Source organism: Strongylocentrotus purpuratus, unplaced genomic scaffold (genome assembly GCF_000002235.5).
Source record: "Strongylocentrotus purpuratus isolate Spur 01 unplaced genomic scaffold, Spur_5.0 spur5_scaffold_5, whole genome shotgun sequence".
NCBI classification, from domain to species: domain Eukaryota; kingdom Metazoa; phylum Echinodermata; class Echinoidea; order Camarodonta; family Strongylocentrotidae; genus Strongylocentrotus; species Strongylocentrotus purpuratus.
Genome location: NW_022145611.1, coordinates 12,390,288 through 12,410,783, shown reverse-complemented (window position 1 = coordinate 12,410,783; position 20,496 = coordinate 12,390,288). Strand labels below are relative to the sequence as shown.

Sequence of the window (20,496 nt, the reverse complement as noted above, 5' to 3'; positions counted from 1 at the left end):
TGCTCTATGAAAATTAAACGGTCTTAATTTTTGTTGTACGAATGAAATACCCAAGTAAAATTGCCCACTATAGTTATTGCAATACAAATTCAATTATAATGGGCAGTGTTGTAATTACCCTAATTGATATCCTTTTTCTTTAAGTTGCTCTTGAACACCAAGACATGCTACTCTACTCTAGCAAAATCAAAGATGGAACTATGTATACCATAATGAAGATATTTTTTGTTTACTTGGTAGTAATTATACCTTCAGGAATATTATTACGATCATTACCAGCTGAATTACAAAGGGGATTAAAACCTATTCTGTCCCCATCCTCATTATCATTGAGTCATTAAGATAATTTATGACAAGATTTTCATCAAGAATTTACCCTCAAGTATTAGCCATTGTTTATTTTTCCTCAATCTTAACGCTGCATCCACCACAACATCCTTGTTAGAAAAAAGAAAATGTATACGCTTAAACCTGCAATAACTATATACGAAATATAAATACTACGTAAATTGTTGACCGAATGGACATCTCTTTCTCTGAAATGTTATTAAAGGAAACACATATATTAAACACAAGATCATTTTAGGTAAAAACTATATGTAGTATTTGAAGAAGAGAACAAGATTTTGTTTTAAACCAAGATCCTAGTATCAAACATTAACCTAATTTCATTAAAAAATGTTACAGTCTGCATAAATCTGTAAAATAAATTTAAGAAAAAAGTAATACCGAGAATAAAAAAGTAAAGGTTATAACAATAATGATTAAAATAATAATAGTAATAATGATAACACTACTTACAGTTCAGCTAAATGCACTTTAAAAATATTTCTAAGTACAAGGTGACATTATAGGACAAGGTAATAACAGGGTATATATAAACACTTTATAATGACACTCTTTTAACGAAAAGAATAGAAAACATTTCAACAAAATTATACTCATAATAGGCAACACAAAAAAGATAAATTTGTCTCGTGCCTAGTAATTATTTAAAGTTCGCCACAGATCGTGGATGACCTTTCCCTTTTGGCTTTATTTTAAGAGTTGATGCCTTAATGGCCAGTTATTGTTAGTTGATTAAAATCTAGACACGATGGCGTCAAATGGTTGGGAATGAGCAGGGGCTGTGAAAAAGATGCGCACAAATCTTAAATATTTTTAAACAAGCAAGCAAGCGACAACAAAACATTTACTTGAAAATCATCTTCACTTTTCCCTTTCTCTTTCCTTTTCTCTCGGGGTTCAAGGCAAAAAATGCGAGAAATAAATAAAGGGTGACTGGTTAGGTGGTCTAAATCAGTTCTCATTGTGTTTGAACTACTAGAAGATCATCACTAAACTGGGCCTAATTATGTTTCTCATTAACATGAGGCTTCATGAAGTCAGAAGAGAAATATTTAAAAAAAAAATAGATTGAGATATATACCAGCATAATTAACATTGACCTAAAGTTGAATTATAGTCAAAGATCATTGCATATCAAAAAAAGGATATCGGTGTTTAGCACGAAAAGTAAAAGATCTATATCCATTTTATAATTTCGAAACCTAATAATCATGATTATCTGCAAATATATTTATCGAAAAACGACAAGCATTTTCGTTACTCATACACGATCAATTTTCCCAAGTTCCCATTCCCCGAAAATTTGAAAGGAAAGGGAGAAGGAGAAAAAGAAGAACAAGAAGAACAAGAAGAACAAGAACAATAATAAAAAGAAAAATATTCATAATTAGTTATCTATTGACGTGGCTAAAAGGTCAAATTTTACGGATTTAAATGCAGAAATTAAAACGGGTGTGAGGCGGGGGGGGGGGGGGTCAGGCCCACCTCACCCTTAGGCTGACAATGCCCCTATAGCGATAGCTTGTAAATAATCTCTGTGCACAAACCATTCTTCGGCCATTTTGCCATAGAATAAACAGTGGTCTAAAGAGCTATTATAGTTCAATCAACTCGCAGCATTACTTTCCTTTATTTCATTTTCTTAATTAAAAAAACCCTACCCGAAACTGATCCCGCCCAATGAAGCTGAAGTAAAATGAGGATGTAATTCGTATACGTCACTGGTAAAATGGGAATCGTTAAGTTCTTTTATTGCTTCCCGTTCTATCATGGATAGTCATGGACCTCCCCCCCCCCCCCACCATGAATTAATGCCTGTCAAGATGTTGTTAAAATTGTCTTCTCTGCTCATGTTTGCCAGTGCAAGTACAAGCGGACACTGACAAACTAGATATAGTTGTGTTTTAAAGTAAATAGTCGTTGTTTTTTGTTTGTTTGCTTACTTTTGTTTTTATTTTGGTTGTTTTGTTCTTTCCCTCGACTCTCTTGTCTGACATTTTCTTTTCCACATAATTGTAGCTGCTGTATCATAAGTAATCTGTGAACAAAATAAAGATAGGGGGAATACAGCATGTCAGATTAAACATACACCAATTATGCAGAAAGTAATGTACGCATGATCCTGATCTGGCATTACATTGAGGATTTTACAGTTCCAGGATTATTATATATTGGTTCAATATTTTGAATACTATACTTTACAGTTATAGACAATGAGCTTTAATCCATGACCGGGTCAATATATTATAGAGCCATTCGGTAAAATAAATTGTAAATGAATACGCGAATAAGGAGACACCGCCCCCCCCCCCCAAAAAAAAAAATAATAATAATAATAATAAATAATTAAAAAAATAATAAATAAATAAAAGATAAAATAAATAAATAAATAAATAATAAAAAAAATAAAAATAATAATAATAATAAAATGGGTAATCAAAAGGACTACGCCTAGAGAAAGAAAGATAGAGGGAGAGGGGGAGGGGCAGAGAGAGAGAGAGAGAGAGAGAGAGAGGGGGAGGGAGAGAGAGAGAAAAAAACAAATGAATAAGAGAAGGAGATTAGCGCTTATAACATTGGTTGTATGACACGCATCAATTAATAATTTCAATCAGAATATTACGCCTATACACTGCACCTTTATATTGCTAACTATAAGTAAAATTGATAACCACTTACAATACTAAAACTTGGAAATTCATGAAAGTGTAATACGATTATCAGTCATCAATATCAAAATTAATATTGTTTGATTAGAAACTAATACCTTGGATGTCTAGTTTTACTATCATTCCAAGAAAACCACTCAACTAGTTTCATAATAATCTTTATGAACTTTTCATCCAACAATCGACAAAATCAACTTTACAGATATTGACAAGAAAGCTTTGTGTCAGGCCCGCGTAGACTATTCTCAATTTCGATACGCTACCTTACAAAACGGAGTATCTTGCGAAATCAATTAACATTTCCCCCAAGTTGTGCCCAAGTCATCGATACCGTCATTAAGACTGAAGCGAATCATGGACTAAGTTTATTGCAATTTGTTTAAAAACTTACTTTTAGCTTACTTTCAAGTCCTTTATGACTTGTGTTTCCACGGATTTTGAGGTTCGACATATCGTTCGCAAAACCACAATCTATTCATTGTATATAGTAATAATTACTGTTTAATCGGAACAAGGATCGGAAGCCAAAGACATTTCAAAATGCGCGAAGAGGTTACAAGCACAATCATATAGGTCAAATGACAAGGAGATGTGAATAAGAAAGGGTAAAAATAGATGAATAGAACACGTTTACACGATAGGGAGCATCATAGGCGCCGGAAGTGAGGGGGAGGGGGCAGGAGGGGGCAGGAGGGGGCAGGAGGGGGGCACTCGCCCCCTCCCCCAAAAAAAGGTAGTAAAGATGGTTTTTTAGCCAAAAAGAACATAACAAATAATTTTAAAAAGGAATTGAATCACATATGAATTATATAATTCAATAACCTATACATTCCGCATGCCTCTATATTTATCAATGGAGGTTTTTATAATAGCGATACGCTGATATCGTGGAAATATTGGGAGAGGATGGGAAAGCGTGTGTGTTTGTTATCATAGGGGTGAGAAGACATAAACACTAGCGTACTGACGGGGAGGGGGGGGGGGTCATTTCTAATTTGATACCAGTGATTTACACATGTTGATAAAATGACATGATTTTTTTGTTGGAAACTTACAAATTCCCAAATATACAGTCGGGCGAAAAAATATGCCTATTATAGAAGCCTTCATGTCAGGGCTTGCAGAATGTCGGGGCTCGGGAGCTCGAGCCCCCCTCACTTTTTTTTGAAAAAGTATGTTAAAGAGAAAAAGAATGAAAGAGTCACAAATGAGGTATTTAAATAATCATCTGATCGTAATTAAATGCATAAAACCCCTGAGCTTACGGGGGCTCCGCCCCCTGGACCCCACCAAGGGCCCTACAGAGGCCCCTTGGATGCTCATCTGACCGTTATTAAGTACCTAAAACACCTAAGCTTCCGGGGCTCTGCCCCCAGACCCCCGCCAATTAGTGACCTGCCAGTGTCACAAATAAGGTATCTAAATATGCTTATCCGACCGTAATGTAATGCCTAAAAAACCCTGGGCGTCCGGGGCTCAGCCTCTTGACCCCACGCCAATTTACGCTCCACTTGCTTCGCTCGCTACGCTCTACCTAATCGTGGTAAGAGCAGACATGCTTCATGATGACGGTGATGATGATGATGATGATAATGATGACAACGATGACAATGATGATGGTCAAGTAAATGATGGAGAGGATGCTAGTGATGATCAAAATTGTAGACTTACTGAAATTGCGATGATGGTGCTACTGATTAGAAATAAAAGTTGAAAGGAATTAAAACAAAGTTAAACAAAATTAACTAAAGGAAAGAGAAAATTAATAAGAGCTCATCTGATTTCATTCCGGGTATATAGGTGTGACCGTTTATTGCGGTTTTAAATCATACCCATAGAAATATATCTTGCTTTCGTTTGTCATTTTGTTCCCACGCCTTTCACACAGGTCGGTCTGAAGCTCATCATTTTCTAAGGTTAATCAGAATTTCCATTAGCCTTCCCTTTTTCTTCAAAATTATTATCGGAAAAGAAAAAAGAGATACAGGCCCAGATTATCTAATTGCTATGTGTTTCATGTTTAATTAACTTCCTCTAATTCGCTTTGATTCGTTCTATACACAACCATCGTCCTAGTATGGTATGGTAGCATATAGGAGAGGAGCCGGCGTATCCCTCCTGATCCTTACCCCCCCCCCCAAACAAAAAAACAACACAAAAAACAACAACAACGAGAACAACAACAAACAAACAAACAAAACAATATATATATATATATATATATATATATATATATATATATATATATATATATTAAAACAAAAAATCAATCAATAATGAACAGTGCAACTTGCAAAGTTTATCAATGTCTAGATAATATCAGTGAATATTTGAAGTTTCATTAACCCTGTTGTTTTATAGATCACTTCGAATTGTCCTGGGTTTTACTCTATTTTGATCATAATGACTTCTTCTTACTCGTAGGTCTTCATGGTATTTCCTTTTAGTGATCGTTATGCAGGTATTCAATTCCGTTTCCTTTCTTTATATATTCATTTACATTTAGATATATCATACACCTGTCACGTCTAACATGACTATAACGGTATTCTCTTCCTTTATGTTTTGCTTTATTTTTTTCTTCTAAAAGTGTCAGTAGTATAATTTATTTTTCTGCTCTTCATTATTTCATGTAAGTTTAAAATAGTACAATTGAAGGCAAAATGCACAAAAAACACTATAAGAGGGCCTACATTTCAAAAGCCCTTGATCTGCGAGCTTAATACTAATTTTTCTAAACAGAAATCCCTTTCTCGCATTATCTCTCATATCATTATGTTCTCATTTTTGTCTGTTTTTCACCTATCCTCCCTCCCCTCCTTTGCTCTTGCCTATCTCTCTCTCTTTCTCTCTTTCTCCACCCCAGCATCCCTCCTCTCGCTTCCTTCCCTCTCTCCCTTGTTTCTCGATTTCTTCCGTCCCTCCTTCCCTCGATTTCTCTCTATCTAACCCTCTCCCCCATCCCCATTCCCCGTCCTCCCTCACCTCATAGCCCCTCTATCCTTCCCTCAATCCCCTCCCTGCACCCCTCTCTCCCCACCCCCTCCCTTCCCCTCCCTTCCTCCTCCCTTCCTTCCTCTCCCTTTCCCTCATTGTACTCCTTGGCCCTATTCCATCCCTCATTCCCTCCCCTCACTTACCTTCCCTCCCCCCTCCTCCCTCCGCTTCCTTCCCCTTATTTTACTCCAGTTGGCCCTATCCCCTTCCCCCTTCACTCCCCTCACCTCCCTTCCTTCCCTCCACTAATCCTCCCTCCACTAATCCCACCGCCATCACAATGGCCACATATCATCATAACAAGTGATTATAATTTAATAATATTGATCTATTTAGTTGTTACTATAAAATATAGATGATTGATCATCAATACTATTCAAAGAGTATTGGTAGGCCTACCCATTTAAAAAACTTTACCCGATTGAGAGGTGAATCCATGCGAGGTTCTCGCTCTTTTACGGAAACATAACAGAATCGTTTCGATTTAGGGGAAACACTTCTTTCTTATCAACTGCATAAAAATAACCATCATATATATATACTGATCCCAAACGGCTAACTACCCGATTCGATGACGTATGACGACAAGAACTAAATCTCTTTCACTTCATAAAGGCATTTGAACATGCGCTTTCAACTGCTTCCGTTTTGCGGCGCAGGTTTTGAGAGCGCTCGGCATACGGGCGATGCATGTTGCGTAACGAATCGCTGAGTTGTGGGGAAAACCACTTTAAACAGGCAATGCGATGGTAAAGTTAGAGCCTGTTCATGCTCCATGAGAAAACTTCTTATCGTACAGTCCACTTCAGGTGCTTGGTAAAAAACCATGGAAGGGCAAAAAATCGTATATATAGGCCAGAAAATCGGCAGAATGGATTCACATCAAAATCGTCTCTTCTTTGGAGTAATATTGCTTTACGACATCTTATTGTGCATGTTATGCATTTTAACATTACTTTTTGGAAGAATCTATTTTATTTCTCAGCTGATATTATCAACATTCGTACAAGTTCTGGAGAGATATTTGGCGTGTAGAAGAGAATTACTGAATAAGCTTTATCAGCTTCAAAATGTCGACTTTCGAAACAACATATTGTGTCGTCGTTTTGGCGATGACAGTTCTTATGGGTAAGATAATTTCATTTCATTTTTACTTCAATAAAGAGAAATAAGAAACTTTAGATAAGGAAGATGTCCATTGGAAAGTTTCCGAGGTCTAAGTTGAACCAGTGGTTATATGTATTTTTTTCATTTGAAATATTTGTGTCTTGAATCTTCTTCACAAATTTATTCGTTTCATTATTTAACAACAAAACCATTATAGTCGAAGTCCATTCGTCGCCATCTAGATACAAATATTTTTCATTTAGAATAGTTGTGTGTTGAATTTTTTTCACAAATTTATTCGTTTCGTTATTCTGTTTTAATTCCGTTATAGTTGAAGTCCGTGCGTCGCCATCTAGAAACACATTTCACATCTATTCACACTCTATTATATTATATTATTAGTCAAAATGATCGGAACAATTTTCGAAAAATTAACCCAAGGGGAATTAAAGGTTTTTAAAAATTCAAAAAGTTTATTATTTTCATGACCTTGCATATGGAGTATTGGGCGAAAAAACTTACAAAGCGATTGCCCGAAAACTTAAACCTTTTTCTCTTAAAGCGCTTTTTGTTACACCCCTATCCGAAATGGGACCTTTGAGGACATTGAACTGCTGATATTGAGCTAGCTTGCAATAACGCATAAGTATAGAAGCATATAGGATGATCTATTGACTATTGACCACTGAAACTTCTTGATGCATTGCGTAATGACATGTAGTTATCGACACATTTTATCAACATATGCATTCTCCTTCCTTGCTATATCTATAGCAGGCGAGATAAAAGCCTGATTGTCAAAGATGTACTATACACTCCTGTCATGTCAAATACACACATGCGGCGAAGTCTGCAGCGAGAGCAAACAATTATGGGATTCCCCGAGTCCGGGAATTCCCCCATAGTCATGTGACGTACACAGTGTAGTGTCTAGTCTGGAGGCTCAAACCCATGTCTTGTTAGAGTGTCTGAGGTGTGAGAATCCGAATATACAGACTGCACGATCTACTGCACAACATAGTCCCTGCACTATATTTGCTTTTAACTAGCAATAAAGCCAGAAATTAAAGAATTAGGTTGAAGACTTTTTAATTGTGATTAATCGTGACATTTATAGAGTCTGTTTCTTGCAGACTACTGTACTATCTAGCTCGGCTATTAAAACCAGGGGGGTGTTTCACAAAGATCCTAAGTAGAACTTAACACTAAGTTGGACTTAAAAATTATGGAAAGCCATTAGCATCTCTGAAAATATTTTGTAAAAGTTATTTTAAAAGGCATAAAATACTGATTCAAATCATACATATGTTCTATTATCAAGGAGATGACATGTTCTTGATGTGGAATGAATGAGAAGTCTAAAATACTTAAATTTTTGCTTTTGAATATATTTCATTTTAATACTCCAATGGCTGTCCATAATTTTTAAGTCCAACTTAGAGTTAAGTTCTACTTAGGATCTTTGTGAAACACCCCCCAGGCACTCTTTTTTGTTTTCGGAGCGCGCCATTCTGAACTGCTTGGCGCATGGCGAGAGCAAAACATTTAGGCCTGACCTAGGCTAGGGTATTACTTTACGCTGACGCATTTAGTCAACAAAGTAGAGATTATCATGCCTATTCTGGGACCAATCCTCTTTTAGATCTTGTAAGAATGGAAATGGATTCCACATTTATATAATTAATTATTCCACATTTCACTCAGGTTTCAATGGAGCAGAAGGCCGGATGGAATCTTGCGGTGATGGTAATTATGACCAACACACACAAATATGCTGCGGCGGCCAAGTCGAGAGGCAGCCATCGACAGCGGTAGGGACCAGGGCCTGCTGTGGAGGGACAGGTAAATAATTCTTCATCAACCTCATGAGTGACTCGTGTATGATTTGCATGTTAATTTTGTAGTATAACTTTTTAATTGTTGTATGAATATAATATAGTGTATTACTACTAGTCATCATATGCTAAGTACTAGATATCTAGATCTATAATCTATATTTGTGGATAATGAATTTAATATGATGATGATTACTATTTATTCTGAATGTTCGATCCTCATTTATAATTATATCAATTATAAATTAATAACAAGTCATGAATAGACTAGACTATAACTATAATTATAATATCCAAAGCCAGGTAAGCCTAATTTTGTTGGAATGGAAAATGATATTGATAAAGTCATGAAAGCAAGAATTTCATTCATTGATTCCATTTTTTATTTCTAGAAGTCTATTTTGTATTTCATTCAATTGTTTAATTTAAATTGATTATGTTTAAAAAAATTATATTAATTAACATTTGTGAATTATATAATGTCCCCCTTTTTTCATGCTGATATAGTGAGTGGAACACATTACTTCCATGGGCAACAGATATGCTGTGGTAACACCTTGAGAAACATAACACCTGATCTGCAGTGCTGCAACAGTCAACAGTTCTACAATGAAACCACCCAAACTTGCTGTGGCGCAGAGGTTGTCGATATGTCAGAAGGTAAGTTGATTTTGTGGGTGTTTGTATTTTTTTACTGGTGTAATATTTGTGGACCTCGTTTGAAAGGTACTGCAAAGTTTAACATTTTAGTAGGCCTTAAAAGCTCATAAGATTTTGGAAATTTTAAAATTTCATTTCAGTTTTCTCAAAACCAATTTTTTAACCAATTTCTGTTCTATGGTATCATGGATCAAGACACATACCTCTTTCTAGCTTTGGCTCAAGGCTGAACTATTTGATCTTTAAACTCAATTTGAAATCTGTCAATTTAACCACTTTCTTGTCATTTTGTTGCAGTGTTTTCAGGAATATATAATCATGATCATTTGAGATTTGTAAAGCACACAAACCGTCTATAATGGCGCCCAAGGCACATTGAACAATCAAGAGATTCCATGAACACAAAAGTTATTAATAACTGACTAAATGACAGTAATGTGACTAATGTCAATGCCATAATCTGGTACAATTATCTGGAAAATTCATCTGTTTTTACATCAGGCAAAGTATGCTGTCCTGGCCCCAATAACAGATTACAAGGTTTCCCAGGATTTGGTGGTGACCCCAAGTGCTGCGGAATCAGCGGTCCCTACTATCCAGAGAGGGAGCTCTGCTGCGAGGTTGGAAGAGAACGATCCATAATCCGAGAGAGACCGAGTGGGCGGGAGATGGAGTGCTGTGGTTTAAACAGCATGGATGCTTCCACTCACATGTGCTGCAATATGGTTAGTGAAATTATATAGACTAGAGTTCTAGCACTACAGGGAAATCATGTTGTGACGATGAAGTTGCCTATTTGTAGCAAAAGGATTGGCAATTCCAATCTCTTCCATTGTTTTACTATCATTTCCTAGAGTGTCATATCAGCTGGTCTAGTTGACCTCAATAACATGGAATCCCACCAATACTGGCTGTAATTTGTTTTTAAAAATTTTAAGCTATGTTAGCTTTGTCATTTCCCGTCTAAATTTTCTTTGGTGAAAATATACCATATAAGTTTAGTTTCTCAAACTTTTAGGTATTTTTGCTAAGAGAAGTAGTGCTCTGTGATTCATTTACATTTGCCACTGCCATCCCAGGTCTAGTAAATGAGGACCAGGTAAATGCTACTGCTAGTATTAATAATCGCAATTGTGATTGCTGTTTTGTTATTATTTATATCATTATCATCATCATTAATGTTATCATTGTTATTCTTCTCTTTATCAATATTTCTTTCAACCTTTAGGAGCAAATACAGAGGGAACCTCTCTTAGAATGTTGTGGAAGTGGCACCTACAATGTGACCACAGAAATATGCTGTAAGGGGGTTGCTGTTCCAAGAGGTCTAAATGGTGGATATGAGTGTTGCGGCGTACAGGCGTACAATCCAGAGAATGAATTCTGCTGTTTTGGTGCAATACGCGGCCTTGGTGAGTGTCTGCATTGTTCAGAAGTACACCAGGGTTTGTAATGGTGGTTTTAATTTTTCGTTATCATTTGAACACTTATTTGAAATTGACAAAGGATCAGAGTTGTTTTCATCTAGATTAAAAAAATAAATGAGCCTTTATTTTTACTACTCGGATTAGAGAGAAAACATCCTTCAACATTCCATAATGAACCTGCCTAATACAAAAGGAAATATTGTGGTGCATCTGGGTTTGACATCATCTTCCACATTTCAGATTTCATTTCTGCAATCTAGTTATGCGCTACGTCGTAAACTGTTCATTGAAAATATTAGGTTCAGGCCCGGCATTTTCTTTGTACTCCGCCAACCATGCAGCTTTAATTTCAAAGAGATATTAGTGATTTATTTATCTATGCATAGTAGTATAAGCTGTTGAATGAAACTGATTTTGCCATTCCCTTCTTTTTAATGTACAGGACAAGGAAAATGCTGCACTGGAGCTCGCGAGAACTTTTCAGCATACCAACCGGGTAAGCAGTCCTGTTGCAATCCCGAGGTCAGTTCCATTCCAGAGATTTCTGGCATCCAACAGTGTTGCGGAAAGAAAGCTTACCTGACTTCATCCAAGATGTGTTGTAAAGAAAACCTTGTTGACAGAGAAGAAGACCTTGAATGCTGCGGAAGTGGTAAATTTATTTCTCGTTTAACTACTGTCCATATGGTAATTGATTTGATTGGTATTTTCCTAGGTCATAAGGGCAGATCTTTAAGACAACCAAATTGTCTACCATTATATGTACCGGGTAGTTCCTTTCCAAAATGTTAGTATCTTAAAAACTTCATCCTCCTGTGTATCATGAGTTGGTAGTAATTACACACATCTTTTTCCCATATCCAACCTAAAAGATTAAATGCTTGTTCAGTTATGACGGAGCAAACAAGCAACATTTCTATGATGATGAAAAGTCCAATACGTTTCACATTTCTGAATCTTATAAAAACAGAGCTCACTAGATACTCGTGAATCCCTTGTTGCGCGCAGGTACGGTTAATTTTGCATATAATAACAATAAGAAGGCAATGAATTTTCAGCGGTTTACTGCATCGAAATCTGAACTACAGTCTTAATTGTCTGAAGCCAGTTACTATAGTATGCCCCACGTTGGGCATAAGTCTACATACCAGACATGCTAATAGTAACGACAGATCTTATCGTAATGGCAGAACAATGTTCGAAGTGCAAGGTTGTGAAGAGGGATGCACAAAACCCATTGGTTTGATCGTGACTGAGCCAGAGAATACACAAGTTCAAACCGTTCCAAATAAAGGGTTGGTTGATTTAAAGTGGTATATTAACAATATTTCTTAATGTTTTTCTTGCCCCTGTTTGACCAGATACCTACAACACGAGGACCCATCTATGTTGCCATGACAGCATACTACTAAAGCGTACTACTACTGACCAATGCTGCGCTTCTCTGCGTTTTGACCCTACCACCCACACATGCTGTGGGCAACAAGTTGTATCATCAGTTGGAAAATGCTGTCTACTGACCGCAGACACGTTTGGGGTGTATAATGAGAGACAAACCTGCTGTGGGGTTATGGATTGGAATGCTTCGACTTATACTGGTAAGTGGCCACCCAAGTTGCTGCTGAATTACACTACATGTACATAAAACATTGCATGATTTAAAATGATATTAATGTGATGTAGAAAGCAGCATATAACATATATCTAGATGAAGGGCTGTCAATTCAAAGGGGGGGGGGGTGGCAGTGTAAGGAATAGCTCCCCCTCCCTAGCTCCCTTCATCAATAGATCTACTGTACACCATTTGTAGCATATGGTTTTAGCAGCTTTCGATAACAGAACCATGAACATTTTCTTCAATTTTGCAGTTTACATGCTTTCTAGAATATTTCTATCTATCTATCTATCAGGCTGTAGTTCATCCAGACGTTGGACAAAGCCCTCCTCATAACATTTCCATTCTCTTCTGTCTCTAGCTGTCCTAGTCTAAACGGCTGTTTCCATGTATGATGTTAGGTCATCTAGAATATTTGATGCAGTGCAAAATCCATCAATGAACCAATATATATATTATGCTTACTCTTTTTATTTGTCCAATTGTCTAATGTAGGATATATGCTTAATCAGTAGATAATGTATCAAGTCATACTGGTTGAATTGAGCTATAAAGAATTTATTATCCATTCAGAGCCGGAAAGGTGTTACCTAGACCTGCATTAAAATGAGTTAATATGCTTCTGGCTCCAAACAAATTATGATATTGTTACAAATCTTAACAATTTTTTCTTCTTTCTCCCTCAATCAACAGGACATATTTATGATGTACCTACGTCACCCCATTTATGTTGTGGTGCTCAGCTTCAGGGAGCAGACCAGCTCTGTGAAAAAAATGTGCTGATTGAGAAGAGCAATTTAAACCATGATGAAGTCTGCTGGTACTACAATGGCGATGATGAAATGACGTACACGACATTCAACAAGGAGCAGACAGTAAGCCATTCTTCTTTGTTTTCTGCATACCGGTACAATCATTGTAGAACCATAGTTTAACATACCAGCCCAACAAAGAGGCACTGACTCATTACTACCTCCAGATTTTCAATTACCAACAAGAGGAAACAGTATATTTCTGACCTCATCTAGTAGAGATAGATATATGTCAGACAGATGGATTAAACAAAAATATCCACAGCATCATTCAGAACCAAAATGACATTTCCAATATTAGAAGCAAACTCCTTTTTACTTCTTCACAGCACTCTTAAAGTGTGTACCGGTAGGCAATTTAAGATAATTAGAGAGAAACAGGAGGGTGGTCTTCGTAAACAATGGTTAAAACGTATCTACCAGGATACGTCTTAATCTAAATCATAACGTAGCGATAGACATATATCAAAGAACTATTGAGACATGAAATGCCTGCAAATTGATTTGTTTATGGAATAAGTAATGGAGATACCTGCTCTATATTTTGATGAATGGTCTTCATTGGGATGCTTCAATGGATATCTTTTTTTCTTTTAATTACAGTACTGTGACATTCGGGATGGTGTGACTGCCATTTCTCCCGGTCATCAGTTGTGCGGAAGTGGAACTTATAACCCTGAAAGTCAACTGTGTTGCGATAACCACATCCATGACAACGCTGACAAAGCTTGCTGTGGTTTCAACGCCTATGACAAGAGCTCGCAATCCTGCCTCCTTGGAAATGTCTTTGATGATATTCCTGAAATATATGCAGGGTAGGTTTACCAATCCTCCCTCTTTCTCTCTCTCTCTTATTTGTTAGGAATGTAGGCAGTTACATAGACAAATACATCTTTCATGTTCCAGTTGCTGATTGCTGATATTATTGCCAAAGATATCCGTCTCGGCCTTGAGATGTGTGCCAAAATTGGAGTGAAATAATTTTCCCATCTTTGCAAAGTAGATTAAATTGTTGCTGTGTCTGTACATGCATTCTTACAGCTCATCATGGTATTGTAACTCATCATTTCACCTAGAGTTCAAACGCAGCTAACCGTGTCATATTTTCCCCCATTTTCTTCAGGAAATGCCGTGATAAAGCATTCAACAACCAAACTGACACATGCGACGTAAATTTCGAAATCCGTCCTATAAGCGAAGTGGAGGAATATCCCGAGAGATGCGGGACCGAACCATTCAACCCGGTCGATCATGAATGCTGTAATAGGGAGCTGATAGGGCCTGGTTTCACCTGCTGTGGGGGGATCCGTGCTTGGGACACTCCAGGAACAAGCCTAGGAGAAGGGAAGTGTTGCAAATCAAGTGATGGGTCATCCAAGGGCTACAACGACCAGACACATATCTGCTGCCAAGGAGAGGTTCATGTCAAGAGTGGACAAGGTAAAGACTTCTTTTCTATATAAAGACTTATGGATTATAATTGAGAAACTCGAGTCTGCAACCAGCCAGAGCTAGATCAGGGGCTTCTATAACTGTACAAAATCCCTTTTTATCTTAAAGACAGTGCAACAATTACCTTGCGTTGAATAACCTTGACTATTTGACTCTTGATACACCTTTAAATGTTGGTATTAGATTCTTGGGAGAGGTTTTCTGAGAATTTTTTTCTCTGTAAGTCCTAGCCTCCAGATGCATGATCTGCATACCGGTATATGAGAAACAATTAAGCAAGCCTTTATATACACACCTTGTCAATTACTAGATTAGATGCTGTAACATAGCATCAGTGTTTTCCTCAGATAATAATCGCTGATCTTATCTAATAATAATTGGTGCCCACTTTGTTACAGCAGAATGCTGTGGCTCAGACGCCTATGATCCTGCAGACGCTAGCTCCATGTGCTGTGGAGATCGCCTCTACGCCGTCACTGGAGGAAAGACTGAATGCACAGGGACCTCTCCTCACCGGTCGGACCAGATTGTATGCGATGGGGTTGTTCATCCAGCTTCTCCTGACAAAGTATGCTGCGGGAAGAGTCTAATCAACCTGGATAACCATGTATGCTGTGAACATATTCCGTAAGTATCAGAATCAAGGATGCCATATTTCAGGATTTGTTATTGCTCTGTTCCATGCTTTCTCAGGCCAGGGAAAAATATTATTTTAAAAATTTCGGGGGCTACTTTTCAAGCTTGCTTGCATAAAAATAACACTCTTTAATTTGTTTTGCATTGAACTCTATGCAAATTTTTTGGGGCTCTTTTATTACTTTTGGGGGCTCTTTATGGCATTTCGGGGGCTAATTTGCCCCGAGCCCCCGTTTATTTTTTTCACTGTCTTAGGCTCTCAATTGTCCAGATCGTTGGGCTCTAACGTATCTGGATTTGTTGTATCAAGCCAAGCAATTACATGTAGAAGAATCCAACTGATATCCCTGCAGAAATTGCTTATCAGGATCGGATGTTGTGTCTTTCGTTGTTACCAGATTTGTATCAGTAAATTTTTGTATAAATGTTTGGGACTGTCTTTAAGCACCTACATTCAACCTGTATCCATTCCTTTAATTGGATAATGGAGACTGTTGTTAGTACACTGAAGCAATTACCTTGTTTCCAAAGTCATGTATAAATATCTTTTCATGCGGAATACACTGATTATAAAATTGTGCCTTGGCCTTGTTAAAGATTGCTGACAGTGCAAGCAAGTCTGTGGACATTGTATGGTGGGAAGAAAATGGGCAATGTCCTAATGTAATAAATATGCATGTTCTGTAAATACCAATAATCAACTCATCTCTTTCCAATCTGATTTTTGTTTTCAGATACATAAAAGAAAGCCAAGACACACAGTGCTGTGGAAAAGTATCCTATGACCGGTCAAACAAAACCTGCTGTGGGGTGTCCCTCTACAAAAGCCTAGCCACGGAGCAACAATGCTGCGGCAATATGTACTACGACATCAGCGATGAGGTGTGCCATCAGACCGGGGAAGACCTGTATGTCTTCAGGTCAGATGACGCAGACATGGTGTGCAGCGAGGGAACCTACAATTCCACCAAGCATACATGCTGCCAGGGTATTCTCCATAAGCACATCGCCAACGGACAGTGTTGCGGCAACAGCGTGGTGCGTAATCTCGATGAGGAGGTGTGCTGTGGCGGGGAGGTAAAGCGAAGGGAAGGCAGACACACGGAATGCTGTGGAGGCCGCATGTTCAATCCCAATGTGTATCAGTGCTGTGGCAGGAGGATCATGCCAATCTACTCTAGCTACCGGCAGTGCTGCAATGATCAGATTATTCCAGCAATAAAAGAGTGTGTAGGTAACTAGATAATGTAGGTAATTCATAAAGATAACCTCTCTTTACCACTGACAAATTATTCCCCTTTCCTTTTCAGTCTCTAACTTTTGCCCCCATTCATATACCTTATTAATTACCCGTAGTATAGCTCATTCGGTCTGACTTGGTCGTATTTCAATGTATTAAATTCTTAAATGAATTGCATTTATCTTATTTGACATTACTGAAAATGTATTTTCTATTTATTATTTTTATTTCATGTATTACTTTAATGTTGCCATTAAAAAATATTCTTTACTGGAATAACCACTGTTCTGTATCTAGAGTGAATGTAAATAATCTAATATTTATTTATGAAATTGTAATGTATGATAATACATGTTTCATATTTATAGCCGACATTCACATATTATTGGCACATATTCACTGTGCTTTCATTCTGTCAAATGTAATTTCAGATTGAATTTCTATTCATCGTACAGCTGCCTTATTACCAATTCACGGCATAAATAATAAAATTCAATCAGTATTTAACCCTCATTCCTTCTAAAGGAATAATTATTCAAAGAATAAAATGCTCAATACCTTGATGTTTTGTATTTTTTAAAGTTATGTACATGTATTTTCATTAATAGAAAGGATAGAGCACATAAACTGCAAGAAACTGAATGTATTTGTGTATATTAGTGTTTGGAAGGTAAAAAATGTTAATCCAATTTATCTTGTCGAAGTATAGTAGTTCAGTACTGAAGCAGTATATGTAAGTGAAATTAGATTTCTGTTTCATTTAAAGGTCATATTTATTTTGTGATGAGAATTCTATCAGAAATAGTGTATGTTTCGAATATTTATACTGTAAGTCTGAAAAGTATACATGTATTTATCTATTTATTTGCATAAAGATGCAAAATACTCACTTATAAGAGAATTTATTCATTATTATCCTGTATGTCAAATTGACATGTATTTAAATTTGTCTAGTATTGAAATACATGTATGTCTGAATATACCAGTGTTCCGCCACTACAGTGTAGTGGTGGACTCATGGAAGAATAAAAAACCAATAACTCGCTATCAGTAGCTTGTTTAAATGTGTATAGGCCATTCATAGGCCAACCTATGTAGAGAATTATTGGAGCTCAGTTGAATGACCTTCCAAGTTTGGTAGCAAAGAATAATGATATTGTAGTTTGAGTATGAAAGATGTCGATAGAATTTGCTATCATTTTTAAGAGTTCCTGGAAAGGAATCTTGATTTCCCTTAACATAGAGTTAGCTTATCCATAGCATTTCAAACACAAGTATTTTACATCTTTTGTTTAGTAACATATGAGAAAATAATATATGTCCTTGCTGTCTTACACGCTTTGATGCCATCATTCTCATTATTGAGTATTGACTTTCAATTTGAATTTTGTTTCACTCATGGAACATAATGATATTAAAAATGTATTTAGACATTCATTCTGACTATATTTAGTGTAAATGAAAAGGTACTCTTTAGAGTCCAATATTCCTCTGGAAAATGATGCATGCATGCTTTAAATATAACAAAATATAGTTCTGATAAATTTTCTGTTTCGTCTTTTGCTGAAACTCAATTTACTTCAGAAGACATATTATTATTAATATGTTGATGTGCAAGAACAAAATATATACATGCATATGTATAATACACAATGACCCTTTGTGATATTTGTACAGCACAGCATCAGATTTCAATGATCTTTCAAGAACTTCAAAGTTATGAAACTAGACAACTTGGTTATTCATATGAAGATGAACAGCTCATGTTATGATGTGATGGTTAATTGGTTTCCCCAATCTTTCCCTAATTACCATTACTTAAAGGCCCACTGCACTAATGGTAGCTACTTGCGCCCTCTATATAACAAACAATGCCTAATCGGTGACCATTGGTCCCCCATGATCCTCTTTTTCTTATGTTAACTGAGAGCTGAGTTGATAAGATAACCACCTGTCCAGTGACCTTGTAGAGCGGTTTAATCCCTCCTGTAAACTACGGCAGATAAGCTTTAATAAGATTTTTTTCTCTTCTTTAAACAAACCGTAGTGAAAGGGAGATATGTGTGTATGAAAACCACAAAGTCTTGTGGAAATATTTCCATTATTTGCTACCTTTCATGACAAACCTCGAGTGTAATAAGATTTCAAATAAGATTTTATACTTCAAACTACAATACATGTGTATGCACTATGTGCATTGAAATTTGCTGCATGTAATTCTCTTGAGCGAAAGAATTTGTACTTCACGGCAAGATGTATGCTTTTACAGAGTTTTCCCGAGCCTTAAGTGTAAACAGTATTTATGTGTATGTTAACTGAAATTCTTAAGTTATGGATTTGTAAAAATAGACATGTATAATATGTTATGGTTAAGTTTGTAATTTAGGATGGTTGTAGTTGGGTACAGGTACTTAAATAATAAATTGCAGTAAGTTCTGAAGAAAATAGCTTCTAGCATCCTGTGGCTTGAGACTGCATTTAGCGTTTTTTGCTTGGAATGTGTGAGCAATGTAAACAAACAAAAGACATGAGAAATGGTAAAAAGAGAGAAAGGAAAAGATGGCGAAGGGCAGAAAAGACAGCAGGAGAGGGGGAAAACCAGAAAATGAAGAGAGGGGAGATCAAAAGAACGACAGAGAAACAGAGAGAGAGACTAAAAGAGATTGTATCAAGAGTGAACACACAGAGGGAGATAACGAGGGATAATATGAAAGGAGTTCTTCCAGAAAAAAAAATTCACTGGTAGATCTGCATTTATAGATCTACATTGAATATTCTCTTTATAAAGGAAAAAAATGCTCAAATATTATTTCTAGTTATAGAATTCATTTAATGGATCCATGTGATAAAAACAGCTGCACATTGAAGTATTGGACCATGTACATAATTAATTCTCATGCATGCATAACATGGATTGAAAATTGTTATCATAGTGGTTACTATATTGTTGCATATAGCATGAGAATGGTGAAATGGTTGTGTGAGAGAGAGGGAAAGAGAGAGGAAAAGAGAGAGAGAGAAGACCCTGAGCATAAGACATGAATAGTAAATACAACAAATTATCAAATCATGAAGACATATCTTGCTGTGGCTATAGTTTCGATACTTTGGTCAGAATCGGGATTAAAAGTGTATCGAGGAAGAGTACTCACGAGTTCACTTCGAGCTAAAAAATAGCAGTCCTTTTCGTTATGATAAATCTGAAATAATGGGGAATCTACATGACCTATAAGCAAGAGCAAATGATGATATCGTATTATTCCACACCCCCCCCCCCCCCAACAAAAAAAGTCTATGTTCCTACTAGGGCCATTTTGTTTCTCAACAAACAACACCTGTTCAATGTACAATGTCTTTCCAAGCAAGCAACAAGTAAATAAAGTTCTTCTCTATATTGGGCAAGGCTCTTATGCTTCTCAGCAAACAGAACAATCTGTCATATAATCTTCTGTAGCAATAATGAATATAGCTCGTTTCAATGGAAACTTGTAACAGAGAATAAAATGCACCATGAGAAAAATATTGGGTAGAGGATGTTAAAGGTACTATGTCCCTTTTGCCGGCAAAAAAAAAAATTAAAAGGTTAAATTCCAATGGCATTTGAAAGATAATACAAATTTAGAACTCCCCTTAAAAAAAATGGGGCTTGAAAAAGTCTTTAAGTGGGAAAATAACAACTATTAGTTTTCAAATTGACT

At 36.6% G+C, this 20,496-nt stretch overlaps 1 protein-coding gene across 1 annotated transcript; it reads left to right on the top strand.

The window, feature by feature from the left end:
• Positions 1–8,658: 8,658 nt before the first annotated feature.
• On the top strand, positions 8,659–18,650 carry LOC105442915. The gene is made up of 11 exons (XM_030998582.1): positions 8,659–8,963; positions 9,464–9,616; positions 10,118–10,341; positions 10,845–11,028; positions 11,486–11,695; positions 12,405–12,641; positions 13,352–13,533; positions 14,074–14,285; positions 14,594–14,910; positions 15,321–15,549; positions 16,293–18,650. Exons 1-11 carry the CDS (start codon positions 8,849–8,851, stop codon positions 16,798–16,800), a joined length of 2,571 nt encoding a protein of 856 aa, XP_030854442.1. The 5' UTR covers positions 8,659–8,848; the 3' UTR covers positions 16,801–18,650.
• Positions 18,651–20,496: the final 1,846 nt, after the last annotated feature.